The sequence below is a fragment of the Kogia breviceps genome, chromosome 15 (genome assembly GCF_026419965.1).
Source record: "Kogia breviceps isolate mKogBre1 chromosome 15, mKogBre1 haplotype 1, whole genome shotgun sequence".
NCBI lineage: Eukaryota > Metazoa > Chordata > Mammalia > Artiodactyla > Physeteridae > Kogia > Kogia breviceps.
In genome coordinates this window covers 77909521-77923879 of record NC_081324.1, presented here as the reverse complement: position 1 = coordinate 77923879, position 14359 = coordinate 77909521, and the positions used below count along the sequence as shown (strand labels likewise).

Sequence of the window (14359 nt, the reverse complement as noted above, 5' to 3'; positions counted from 1 at the left end):
GGCTCAGTAGTTGTGGATCGCAGGCTCTAGAGCTCAGGCTCAGTAGTTGTGGAACACGGGCTTAATTGTTCCGCGACATGTGGGATCTTCTGAGACCAGGGTTCAAACCCATGTCCCCTGCATTGGCAGGCAGATTCTTACACTGGGCCACCAGGAAAGCCCCTTGATTACTGTAGCTTTGTAGTATAGTTTGAAATCAGGGAAGCTGATTCCTCCAGCTCCGTTTTTCTTTCTCAACCTTGCTTTGGCTATTCGAGGTCTTTTGTGTTTCCATATGAACTGTAAAATTTTTTGTTCTAATTCTGTGAAAAATGCCATTGGTACTTTGATAGGGATTGTACTGAATCTGTAGATTGCTTTGGGTAGTTTAGTCATTTTCACAATATTGATTCTTCCAATCCAAGAACATGGTATATTTCTCGATCTGTTTATGTCATCTTTGATTTCTTTCATCACTGTTTTATAGTTTTCTGAGTACAAGTCTTTTGCCTCCTTAGGTAGATTTATTCCTATATATTCTTTTTGTTGCAGTGGTAAATGGGATTGTTTCCTTATTTTCTCTTTCTGATTTTTCGTTGTTAGTGTATAGGAATGCCAGAGATTTCTGTGCATTACTTTTGTATCCTGCAACATTACCAAATTCATTGATTAGTTCTAGTAGTTTTTTGGTGGCATCTTTAGGATTTTCTGTGTATAGTATCATGTCATCTGCAAACAGTGACAGTTTTACTTCTTCTTTTCTAATTTGTATTCCTTTTATTTCTTTTTCTTCTCTGATTGCCATGGCTAGGACTTCCAAAACTATGTTGAATAAGAGTGGCGAGAGTGGGCATCCTTGTCTTGTTCCTGATTTTAGAGTAAATGGTTTCAGTTTTTCACCACTGAGTATGATGTTTGCTGTGGCTTTGTCATATATGGCCTTTATTATGTTGAGGTAGGTTCCCTCTATGCCCATTTTCTGGAGAGTTTTTATCATAAATGGGTGTTGAATTTTCTCAGAAGCTTTTTCTGCATCTATTGAGATGATCATATAGTCTCTATTCCTTAATTTGTTAATATGGTGTATCACACGGGTTGATTTGCGTATACTGAAGAATCCTTGCATCCCTGGGATAAATCCCACTTGATCATGGTGTATGATCCTTTTAATATATTGTTGGATTCTGTTTGCCAGTATTTTGTTCAGGATTTTTGCATCTATGTTCATCAGTGATACTGGTCTATAATTTTCTTTTTTTGTGATATCTTTTTCTGGTTTTGGTATCAGGGTGATGGTGGCTTTCTAGAATGAATTTGGGAGTGTTCCTCCCTCTGCAATTTTTTGGAAGAGTTTGAGAAGGATCAGTGTTAGCTCTTCTCTAAATGTTTGATAGAATTCGCCTGTGAAGCCATCTGGTCCTGGACTTTTGTTTGTTGGAAGATTTTTAATTACAGTTTCAATTTCATTATCTGTGATAGGTCTGTTTATATTTTCTAATTCTTCCTGATTCAGTCTTGGAAAATTGTACCTTTCCAAGAATTTGTCCGTTTTTTCGTGGTTGTCCATTTTATAGGCATATAGTTGTTTGTAGTAGTTTCTTATAATCCTTTATATTTCTGCAGTGTCAGTTGTGATTTCTCCTTTTTCATTTCCAATTTTATCGATTTGTGTCCTCTCCCTTTTTTTCTTGATGAGTCTAGTTAAGGGTTTATCAATTTTTTTTAATCTTCTCAAAGAACCAGCTTTTAGTTTTATTGATCTTTGCTATTGTTTTCTTCGTTTCTATTTCATTTATTTCTGCTCTGATCTTTATGATTTCTTTCCTTCTGCTGACTTTGGGTTTTCTTTGTTCTTCTTTCTCTAGTTGCTTTAGGTGTAGGGTTAAATTATTTATTTGAAATTTTTCTTGTTTCTTGAGGTGAGATTGAATTGCCATAAGCTTCCCTCTTAGAACTGCTTTTGCTGCATCCATAGGTTTTGGGTCATTGTGTTTTTGTTGTCATTTGTCTCTATGTATTTTTTAATTTCTTCTGTGATTTCCTCCGTGATCTCTTGGTTATTTAGTAGTGCACTGTTTAGCCTCCATGTATTTGTGGTTTTTACAGTTTTTTTTCCTATAATTGATTTCCAGTCTCATAGCATTTTGGTCAGAAAAGATGCTTGATAGGATTTCAATTTTCTTAAATTTTCTGAGGCTTGATTTGTGACCCAAGCAAGATGTGATCTATCCTGAAGAATGTTCCATGTGCACTTGAGAAGAAAGTGTATTCTGCCACTTTGGGGTGGAATGTTCTATAAATATCATTTAAATCTATCTGGTCTATTGTGTCATTTAAAGCTTGTGTTTCCTTATTTATTTTCTGTTTCGATGATCTGTCCATTGGTGTAAGTGGAGTGTTAAAGTCCCCTACTATTATTGTGTTACTGTCGATTTCCCTTTTCATGGTTGTTAGCATTTGCCTTATGTATTGAGGTGCTCCTATGTTGGGTGCATAAAGATTCATAATTGTTATATCTTCTTCTTGGATTGATCTCTTGACTGTTATGTAGTGTCCTTCCTTATCTCTTGTAACAGTCTTTATTTTAAAGTCTATTTTATCTGATACGGGTATTGCTACTCCAGCTTTCTTTTGTTTTCCATTTGCATGGAATATCTTTTTCCATTCCTTCACTTTCAGTCTGTGTCCCTAGGTCTGAAGTGGGTCTCTTGTAGACAGCATATATATGGGTCTTGTTTTTGTAGCCATTCAGCCAGTCTGTGTCTTTTGGTTGGGGCATTTAGTCCATTTACATTCAAGGTTATTATCAATATGTATGTTCCTATTACCATTTTTAATTGTTTGGGGTTTGTTTTTGTGGGTATTTTTCTTCTCTTGTGCTTCCCACCTAGGGAAGTTTCTTTAGCATTTGTTGTAAAGCTGGTTTGGTGGTGCTGAATTCTCTTAGCTTTTGCTTGTCTGAAAAGCTTTTGATTTCTCCGTCAAATCTGAATGAGATCCTTGCTGGGTAGAGTAATCTTGGTTGTAGGTTTTTCTCTTTCATTACTTTAAGTATATCTTGAAGTATACTTCAATGAAATAGTTTGCTTTTAAAAAATAATTATGTCCATGTTCTGTAGCAGAGGTCAGCAAACTCTAGCCCCTGGGTCAAATCCACCCCTTACCTGTTTTATAAATAAAGGTTTTTTAAAAAATATTTATTTTTTATCTACTGTGGTTGTGCTGGGTCTTAGTTGCGGCATGTGGGATCTTTAGTTGCGGCGTGCAGGCTTCTTAATTGTGGCATGTGGACTCTTAGTTGTGGTGTGCAGACTCTTAGCTGCGGCATGCGTGCAGGATCTAGTTCCACGATCAGGGATCAAACCCAGGCCCCCTGCGTTGGGAGCGTGGAGTCTTACCCACTGGATGACCAGGGAAGTCCCTATAAATAAAGTTTTATTGAGACACAGCCATGCCCATTTCATTTACATACTGTCTATGGCTGTTGATGTGCTACAATGACAGAGTTGAGTAGTTGTGACAGAGACCAAATGGGCCACAAACCCTAACATACATACTATTTGGTCTTTTACAGAAAAAATTTTGCTGACTCCTTTTCTATAGACTATCACTTGGGGTCTCATTCAATCCTTATATTAGAGAAGAGTCAGGACTGTTTTTCAAGGAAAATGTCAGCCCTATTAAAAGGCTTTCCTTCAGTCTACTCCCTTACATAGTTGTGGTGCCTTCTATTAGCTGTATATCTCCTTGGGTTTAGTGCTTTAAGACCCCATACCAGAAGGCCAGCCCTGGTCCGCCTTCCAGTGATTGTCAAAGTAATTTGATTTACTTTGAATTTCCTGTCCTAATTCTGTTTTTAAAAATTCTGGTCATTTGAATTACAAAAGTAATACTTATCTTTTGTAACATTTCACATAATAAAGTATCTAAAATAAAATTAATAGTCTCACCACTCCTCTCCAATCCAGCTCCCTGATGCAATCAGTGTTAGCAATTAGATATAAATGTTTCCCTACTGTTTTCTTTATTTATAAAAACATATAGAAACCCACTTACTGGGTATGACTTTTTTTGGTCTTTTTTTTTTTTAATAAAAATAGGATCACATTTGCTTTTATTCTATTTAACAAGGTGTCGCAGGCATATCTCCCAGTCAGTGTGTACAATTTTATTTTATAATTTTTGATATCTGTACTGTGTTCCTTAATATAAATACATCCTGATATTTTTCAACCATTTTCCTATTAATGTACATTCAGATTGCTTCTAGGTTTTTTTTGTTAAACTATTACAAATGATACTGTAATATACTTCTTCATATATTTGTGTCTTTATACACTGGCATTTTCATTTCTGGTGGATATATTCCCAGAAGTGGGAGTGCCGGGCTACAGTTTAGATTTTCAAAAATACCAACAGTTGATTTTCCACCACTTTATAATAATTTACAGTCCTCCCCCAATGGTGTTTGAGAGAACTAGATTCCTTACACCCTCGCCAGCTCTGGATGTTACACATATTTTCCATTTTTGCCAATCTGATGGGTAAAAAATAGTATCTCATTGTTCTCATTTGCATTTCCCTGACAAGTGAGCCTGAGCATCTTTTCATATGTTTATTGAATATTTGCATTTCTGCTTCTGTGGATTTCTGTAGCCTTGGCCCATGTTTCTACCGGGTTATTGGTCTTTTCCTTATTAATTTGTCAGATCATTTTATAACCTAAGCATATTAGCTCTTTATTAATTATACAGCTGCAAATATTTTCTTTGTTCGTCATATGTTTTGCCATGGCTCTGCTTTTGATTTTTTAAAAATTAAATTTCTGCCCACTAGGTTCTTGCTAAGAATATAACTAAAACTGTTAACTTTTCAATTCTTATCAGAATCTCAGCTCTGAGAAATAATATATGTGGAGCTTTATTTAAGCGGTGGTTCTCAAACATTTTCTAATTTAAGTAACCGAACTCCACCCCCCCTTTTTTTCCAGATACGTCCTTGGGTTGAAAAAAGAGAAACTGATGTGGTTGAATTGGGTCTGGGGGCTCAGATCTCTGCCTGAGAGGGACCTCTCCCCGTCTCTTCCTGCTGTCCCTGAGACACTGGGGGAACCACTGGTGCTCCATGGAACCTAGTTTGAGAATCCATCTTGAAGGCTCTGCCGTCCCTCCATTCATTTCATTAGTTTTCTACCGTGAGTTCTGTAGAATATTAAGTAGGATATTAACAAGTGCTTTGTGAAGAAAGGACTCTGAGATTAGTCCATGGCCTGCCAAAATCAGGCACGCTTTCCCTTTTTGAACTAGCTCACATTTGGATTCTTTTGAGATGGAAATGTTAGTGCACCAAGAGACAGAAACTGGACAAAGGGTAACACACAGCCTTAATTTCTTTTCATAGGCGATGCCAAAACAAACAGCCAGTTACTGCCCTTGCTGCTCCCGCCATCGGCCAAAGGTGCGACACTTGTTTTCTGACCGGTCTGAGTAAGTACTGCTCACTTAGCGCGAGTTATGGGTAGCCAAGGACATGGCTATGGTTATGAGTAACTGAGGGGTCTTATCTGACATCTACAGAGGTGACCAGCAAGGAAAAGGGGTATGCTGACCCCTTTTTAGTTTCTCAGGGGCAGAAATTGTGGGCTCTTAGTGACGGTCCATCACACCTTTCTTCTGCCTTATTTGGAATTTGAGTGACCAAGTTCTTTTCCAAAAATCATTTATTTATTTGAAGTCATGCCTAGAAAAAAAGAGCAAAGAGGAGTTTAAATAAAGGTGCTTTAAGGAAGAGATTTGAACATACTACTTTGTTTCCTTCCTAGGTCCTTTTAAGAAGGGACAAAGGAAAGACATTGGCATACCTTGCTTAAGAATGGCAGTCTGTTCATCTTACCTGTTCTTATGAGAAAGAAAAACTCTTTACAAGAAGGATCAATGGACCTAGGTCCCGTTTGGAAACTGTCCCTAGGTTCTTGCACAACAGTGGGCAAAGGAGCTTGGGAAGTGCTGGATTTCTTTACTGCAGGACTTCTCAGAGCCTTTAAAATGCTAGTGTTCACTGTGAGGTCCCAAGAGGAAGCCCTGGAGGGTTTCCCACCTTTCCTTGACTGCAGAACCTTTTGTGGGAAGAGCTTCTCCAGGACTGGCATTCCATCATATGTCCTTTAGGAAAAGCTGGACTGATAGCCTTACATTTTTCCGTGGATAAAACCAGACTCTCAGAGGATTGCAGCCTTTTATTCCTTTGTTTTGGCCACTTATAGGTTGGCTTGTATTGAACTTCCCTTAACCTGCATTGAACATAAACTTGCTATCATTCTTAATGCCAGGTGGTTGCAATTTTACTAGTAGGAGCTGTGCTTTCCTAAGCAATCAGTTTGCTTATATCCAACACCATCAGTTTTGTTTCCCTCTTTGCCCATACTTCCAGGATGCTCAAACCAGATTTCTGGGTCACTGCCAATAATGGTATAGAAATCTGTGGTATATATTTTGGGTACCGATCTTATCCTTTATTTCAACATATTTTCCTACCTTTTCACTGAGTCCCCATTTCCTTGTTTAAACATTTTTATTATGTTGTATTGATGTATGTAAATAGGCTACCTTCTAATCCTATTTCTGAAATGTCGTGGAGCCTAATAATAAGATAAGCACATACCTGTGTATGTAATCCAACTCGTGTATATTAAGTGCGTACCATATGCAAGGTACCCGTTAGGGCCCTGGGGAAATGGAAACGAGCACGTTGTAGCTGTCGTCCCCGGTGGACCACAGTGCTGTTGTTGGTGAAACAGACTAAGTAAATTAACCACCATCAACAGGCATAAATAGTCACGACAGTACTGTGTGTTAAATTGTAAAAGAAGTAGGTGTAAAGTGCTCTGGACGTTCCAGAGAGACTGAGTAGAGAGAGAGAGAGACAGGCAGAGCTGCCCCAGGACCCTGGCTACTGCTCCTGGCTGTCTAGGCCTTTCCAGCATCAACCTCCAGGTACAGGTAGGTGAGAGAGTCTAGATGATTCCAGCTGCAATCTCAAGCCACCCCAGCTAACAGAGCGGAGGGTACCTCTGAGCCCTGCCCAAATGACAGATGTGTGAGCAAAATAAACTCTTGTGGGGTTTTTTTGGCTGCATGGGGTCTTCGTTGCTGCGCGCGGGCTTTCTCTAGTTGCAGCCAGCAGGGGCTACTCTTCGTTGCGGTGAGCCAGCTTCTCATGCGATGGCTTCTCGTGTTGCAGAGCACAGACTCTAGGCACGTGGGCTTCAGTAGTTGTGGTGCATGGGCTCAGTAGTTGCGGCGTGCGGGCTCTAGGGCGCACAGGCTTCAGTTGTTGTGGCTTGCAGGCTCTAGAGCGCAGGCTCAGTAGTTGTGGCCCACGGGCTCAGTTGCTCCGCGGCATGTGGGATCTTCCCAGACCAGGACTCGAAGCCATGTCCCTAGCATTGGCAGGCGGATTCTTAACCACTGTGCCATCAGGGAAGTCCCCAAATAAACTATTGTTGTTTTGAACTGAAAAGAAAGTGCTGTGGGAACCCAGAGAAGGAGCAAATAACTTTGTGGGAAGGAAGGAGAGGAGGGTTGGGATTGTTTGGCTGAGGCTGTGGGTGAGGTTCAGGGTGCTTGCTCACAGCTGGACAGGATCTGCAAATTCGTGTGTCTGAGTCTGTGCATTTTTTGAGAAGAGGCTCCACTGCTCTCATCAGATTCTCAGAAGAGTTCATGACCCGCAAAAGGTTAAGATCCATTGCCTTAAAAGGGTGAGGAGACAATCGCCAGGACAACAAAGAATGGAAAATATGTGCGAAGCCCTGGAAGCCCTGGGGTCTGTTTTGGCGAATATGTAGGGTAGGAATGACTGAAGATTCACATTCACTCCATCGTTCTTTCGTTTGACAAATAATTTCCTGAACACCTACCATGGATCGGGCATTGTGCTTGGCTCAGAAATACAACAGTGTACATGATCTTTTGTCCCTCTACAGAGCTCACAGGCTCCAGAAACCTCCCCAGAAGGCTATCCTAATCCCCATATCTTTTTCCCAATGACCTGGGAGGCGAGCTTAGTCACTGGAACGTACCACGATTTCTTTCTTGGGAAAGAAAAAGCCCCAACAAGGAATGAAAAGACTTCTTTCTAAGTCGAACTAGACAATGGATGCAGTTAATAAAGAAAGCTGGAGAAAAAAAAAACCGTAGCCACGTGATTCGATGTGCTTTTACTTGACTATGATTTCAATTTAAATCTTGATTGTATACAAACAGCATCTCTCAACACTGAAAACCCAGCACCTGTGAAGACTTGTTTTCCTTTTTATCTTTCTCTCTCCCCTCTCTTTTACCTCCCTGCTCCCCCCTGCTAATGCTTTCAAAATTGTTTTCGAGGCATCAGGAGAACTTTATGCTGCAGTCGTGAACTTGATTCTTGGTTTTATCACTGACTCACCGTTCCACGTACTGTACCTCTGATTTTCCATCTCCGAAATGGGTATGATTATACAAGAAAATAATGTCTGTGGAAATTTTAAGAACCTCAGGTGATGAGTTTTGTAGATCTTTCACAAATACGCACACACACACACACACACACACACACACAGAGTATCTGATTAACCTGTAGGCAGAGTGGGGGTGGCAGAATTTCCTCAGGACAACCTCAGCAGACAGCATGTGGTTCCCTTACGTGTTGATGCATTTGTCTGTATGTTTGGTTGAATTATGTCGCTGGATAAACCAGCCTGCAGCCACCTCATACTCGCTCCTGAAACACAACACATTCTCTTTCAGATACAGAGCTTCCAGCTCTGGCTGCTTATGAGGAGGGGAAGGGGAATGGATACGTTCTGTTCCTTGCTGTGTTCCCAGGACACGGGTTCAAGCTTGCCTCCCCACCCCCATCCCATGAGTTTTATTCTCTGGAAGTCTTCCATGAACCTTGGCAGACTCAGAGAATCTGTTACCAATGAGCCCTAAACTGGTGTTTCTCACCTCATGTAAAGTTCATATTGTCTATATGTTGCCCATAAAGAGCAATTGTCTCTGGGAAAGTCTTTCTGTGTTGCAGGGGAAGGTAGGGATTTCAGGGGAAGGACAGCTATGCAGTCTAGTGTGGAAACAGCAAAAATAAACACCAAGGCTCTGGGTTTAAAAGTCAACCGTTTTTTTTTTTTGTTTTTGGGGTTTTTTTTTGCGGTACGCAGGCCTCTCACTGTTGTGGTCTCTCCCGTTGCGGAGCACAGGCTCTGGACACGCAGGCTCAGTGGCCATGGCTCACGGGCCCAGCCGCTCCGCGGCACGTGGGATCCTCCCGGACCGGAGCACGAACCCGTGTCCCCTGCATCGGCAGGCGGACTCTCAACCACTGCGCCACCAGGGAAGCCCCAACTGTTCTTAAAGATGTTCTCTAGTGGACGTTGGGTACTGTGTCTATTGGTTTTGCTTGCCTATCAGCCATTCTCCTTTCTTCTGGAAAGAGCAACCCAGTTTTGTTTTGGTGATCCATCCTCCCCCATTGGATGTCTTTTTGTTTGTTTGTTAGTTTAAATACAATCAATTGTACAGATCATTTATTTATTTATTTATGGCTGCGTTGGGTCTTTGTTGCTGCACGCGGGCTTTCTCTAGTTGCAGTGAGCGGGGCCTACTCTTCATTGCGGCGTGTGGACTTCTCATTGCGGTGGCTTCTCCTGTTGTGGAGCATGGGCTCTAGGTGCGCGGGCTTCAGTAGTTGTGGCACATGGACTCAGTAGTTGTGGCTCACGGACTCTAGAGTTCAGGCTCAGTAGTTGTGGCGCACGGGCTTAGTTGCTCTGCAACATGTGGGATCTTGCTGGACCAGGGCTCCAAGCTGTGTCCCCTGCACTGGCAGGCTGATTCTTAACCACTGTGCCAACAGAGAAGTTCTGGATGTCGTCTTGGTAGTAGTGTCATTAATCAGAGTGACTTACTCTCCTTTGGCCAAGATATAAGCCCATGACTGTGGCTTGTCCAGATATATTCTCCCAGAAATTTGAGTCTTGAAGGACTCCGCAGGGTTGGAGCTCATTCATCCAGGTGTCTGTGCCCAGAAGAGACTGTCTCTTAGTTCCCCTGGGTCTCCAGAGCTGCTGTGGCCTTCTAAGGACTGTTCTTTGGCTATTACATCTATTCTGTGACTCTCCCTAGGCCCTTCCAATGCATACTTTTTTTTCTCTCAAGTTAGTTAGAGTAACCTTCTGTCTCTGGCCATAATGAAGTAACTGGCACCAGACTTGTTTTCCAGCTGTACACAAGTAGAAAACTGGACAAAATATATGAAACAACTGGTTTCAGATACTGGGCAACAGGCTATGCAGAACTGTGAGCCTGAAAGAAAGGACGCAAATGAGTGGGCCTGTGATCACCTTTCTTCCTGGAAGTACTTTTTAGATTGCAGCACAGGAAGGATGATTCTAAGCAGAGCATAGTGGCCTCTTTGAGTTGAGGAGACATAGATGATCATATGCAGAGGTTGATGAGGCTGGAATTTGTGAGGCAAAGTTCCAGAGAAGAAGGTACTACATAGATAAACAGTGCCAGAAATTTGTATAAGGAGCCCTTTGAGTCATTGGCTGAATACTTAAGTTGCTCAGGCTTTGGATAAAATGCTACAAAGATGGCAAAGAACAACTACTGTGGAAGTATACACTGAATAATTCCCAGAGCTCTTATGGGATTGGGGGACCTTCAAATTTCAGCAAGCCTGGATGGCAATAACCTATTGAACATCCAGTGCATTCATTAGAGACCACAGTGAGGTCAGACCTTAGCAGTAGGGCTAAACTAGCCTTAGAAGAAAGGCTCCTCTAGATCCACCCCAACAAAGCTTTTCAAAAAGCCTCAAAAAATCAAGCTGACCAGTAAATAACGTAACTTCTCTCCAAAATCAACAACAAAATCTAGACATTCAATTCATAACATTAATAATATCTAGCATCTAATAAAAAATTACTAGACATCTAAGGAAGAAGCATAGAAATGTGAACCATTACCAAGAGAAATATCAGTCACTATAAACAGATTCAAAATGATAAAGATGGTGTAATTAACAGACAAGGACTTTAAAACAGCTATTAGAAATATGTTCAAAGATTTAAAGGAAAACATGAATATAATGAGAAGTGGAAGAAAAAAATTTTAAAGAACCAAATGAAACTTCTAGAAAGGAAATATATACTATCTAAAATATAAAATTCACTGGATAGGTTTACATATTAAACAGCATATTAAACATATTCTTAGCATATTAAACAACAGCACATTAAAAGTTGCATAAGAAAAAATTAGTACACATGTTGACACAATAATAAAAGTTATTCAAACTGTAGCACAGAAAGAAAAAAGACTAGGAAAAAAATGACCACAGCATCAGAGACTCTGAAACAATATTAGAAGGCTGACCCTACATGTAATTGGAGTCTCAGTGTGGAAGGAAGGCAGAAGTTTGGAGGTACTGATGGTTTCAGGCTCTGCTGGATCCAGGAACTCAGACAATGTCATTGAGAATCTATCTCTCATCTTTGCTTTCCTTGGTTTTGGCCTCATCCTCAGGCAGGCTGTCCCCAGATAGTGGCAGAGATAGCGTCCAGCAGCTCCAGGCTCATATCCCACTCAGATGTAGATCCAAGAGAAAGTGAATTTCTCTTTCCCCATATTTCAACCATTGTTCAGTCTGATTGACCCACTTAGGATCACACACCCACCCCTGAGTAATTCCTGCCTCTGATTGGCCAGGTCTGAGTTGTATATCCTCCTTCCAGGGGGGTGGAAGAGAGCTGCCCTCCCAAAGATAAATTGGGACGCTGTTACCAAAATATGGTGTCATAGATGCTGAACTGCCAAAAAAAAATAGTCAGTTACTACACTTGTATAAAGCACTAAACAATAAGAGCTGTTGAGTACAGCCTCATCCAAGTACAACGTTGCATGTACCAACTCACTTAATCCTTACAACTGTATCAGGATGGAAGCTCATGAAGGACCCAAGTTTATGGTGGTTTTCTAGTTCCAGCTCCCAGCCTTGTGTGACCCAAGGTGGTGCCTCCTGTCCCCAGTCCCTTCAAGTACTGCACTATCAACTTTGGGCTTTCTTTCCTTCTTTATTTTTGGCCCCTGGGAATTACCCCGATTTCCTTAGAAACTTTGTTATGCATTAACAGTAATTATTCTTTTCAACATCTCTCTATATGTTTAATAGCAGGATGGTTTTCAGCTCATCTCCCCATTGTATCAGTGAGGAAACTGAGGCCCAGAGAAGTTAAGTAGCTTACCCCAGGCCACACAGCTAGTAAGTGGCAGAACCAGTATTCAAACCCAGAGCCCGTTTTCTAACGCACCATGCTCTGCTACATCAGTGAATGGTGGCTGGTTAATGAGGTCACACACCTGCGTCTCTGTCCGTGGCAGAGTCTTACCTTGACCTAGGGATCCCAGCTCCTCCCTAGACCCTGGAGTCCTTGAGGGCACCATCCTACTTCCTGATAATTACTAAGCCCACAGGAAAGGGAACCTCAATGTTTATGTAAGACACCTTGCAACCAAGATACTATGAATGTTTTCAGTCTGGACAAGGGGAAAGGGGTGGTGGGGAGAAGACCTGGTAAATGGAAGCCATGGTGGCTTTGTTAGTTTCCTGTGGCTGCCATACCAAATCCTTGGTGTTCCTTGGCTTGGAGCTGCATAAAGTCCAATCTTCCCGTCTTCACCTGGCCTTCCCCTCTGTGTGTCTGTGTTTATGTTCTCTTCTGAGTGTCTAATCTCCCTTTGCCTCACTCTTCTAAGGACATCTGTCATTGAATGTAGGGCCCACCTAGGTAATCCAGGATGACCTCATCTTGAGATCCTTAAGTTTGTTACATCTGAAAAGACTCCTTTTCCAAGTGAGGTCACATACACAGGTTCCGGTGGTTAGGATACAGACATCTCCCTTTTGGGGGGAAGGGGACACTACTTAACCTACTACTATGGAAAAGCTGCCAGACTTTGTTCCATCTCTGAGCTGTGACCGACGTGGAGAGAGCCCCAGGCTTGGCTGAGTGAGCGAGCCGTGGTGGGTTTTTGACAGTGCCTCTTTGATTGTTTTGTACTTTTCTCTTCTGTTTTGAGGTTTTCTGCCCTCTTTTCTGGAAGGTGCACGATGCTCAGTGCTGGGCTCTGTGGTTATTTTCACCTAACAGCTGTGTTTCCGGCGAGCAGCTGGGGATGCTTCTGACTCAGCAGAACCGTAGCAGTAACCGTCAAGAAGCCGTTCAAGCAAGGCTAGAAATAAAGGAGCAGTTTCTTCCCCCATGTCCCCTCCTCCTTTCACTTCCCCACCCGCCAGGACCTTTCGAAAGTCTCAACAAAGCACTTCTTAAAAAACTCCCGCTTCGACCAGTATGCTTAGGCCTGGCTGAAGGTGGCCCTCAGCTAGGCTTTCCGAAGGCAGATGGATTCCAGAAAGGACTCTGGCAAACCAGCCTGGCTTTGTATGTGGGAGGCCCCTCCCAAGATGCCCACATCCCCTCCCCACACGGCTATGTCTTACAAGTTTCCCACAGGTCTGAGCAGTGAAAGCAGAGGCGGGCGGGACTTCTGTGGTTTTCCAGGGTGTGGCCACAAGGGCCAGGGTATCTACATTCAGCAGCCCTTCTCTTTTTAAAAGGTAATGATTTCACCCTGGGCCTGGGAGGCAGCGCCAAAGTTTTACCCCCTGGAGAGAGGCCCTGGAAGTCCTGCCTGCAGCAGGAAGGGAACCAACCGGGAAAAAAAAAAAATTTGCGTCCTGGAGAGCCAACGTCTGTGCATGCTGGTGCCTGCACAAGGCTCACGGGAGAGCGAGACAGCTGCATTCTGAGCCTCGTTCCTGCTGTTCCGAGAAAGAAAGGAACAAATAAATTTAGCTCCGTCCTACGCATCCTTCACAGCTGCTTATTGACCAAACAGAAAGAGGCCTCCATTTCAACCCTGGCTTCTCAGCTTTTTTGCCTGATGAGGTCTGCCACCGCCCTTTACAAGGGGCCTTTCTAGGTGGTGACTGACCCCCGCCGCCTTTAGCTCTCGACTAGAGGCCGTACAAGGAGCTCAAGTTCAGGGTGTGAGGTGCCTTTTGCCATCCTGAAACAAAATGGCGGCCGGTAAATGTTTCCACCTGGGCCTCGGCTACTGGACTTTCTAAGGTATTTCTTTGCAAGGCAGAACGTGGGGAAGGCTTGACCGCTCAGAGGCCAGCCTGTTGTTCCCAGAGACATTCGTTTAATAGCACCATTTGTGGAAATAAAGAACTCGCTTACTGGGTTTGCAGGTTAAGAGACTGGAACGAAGCACTGAAGAGGTTTCATGGGGCTCACCAGCTTGGAGGGGTTCCTCTGGGACAGGAGCAAACT

The 14359-nt window shown here is 42.6% G+C and overlaps 1 protein-coding gene across 1 annotated transcript in view; it reads left to right on the top strand.

Annotated features, from left to right (window-relative positions):
• MED13L (mediator complex subunit 13L) overlaps nucleotides 1-14359 on the top strand; it is a 628245-nt gene that overhangs the window by 103456 nt on the left and 510430 nt on the right. Inside the window, exon 2 of the mRNA XM_067015324.1 lies at nucleotides 5380-5465. Within this exon, the coding sequence (XP_066871425.1) occupies nucleotides 5380-5465 (86 nt within the window). The remainder of the gene's footprint in view (nucleotides 1-5379; nucleotides 5466-14359) is intronic.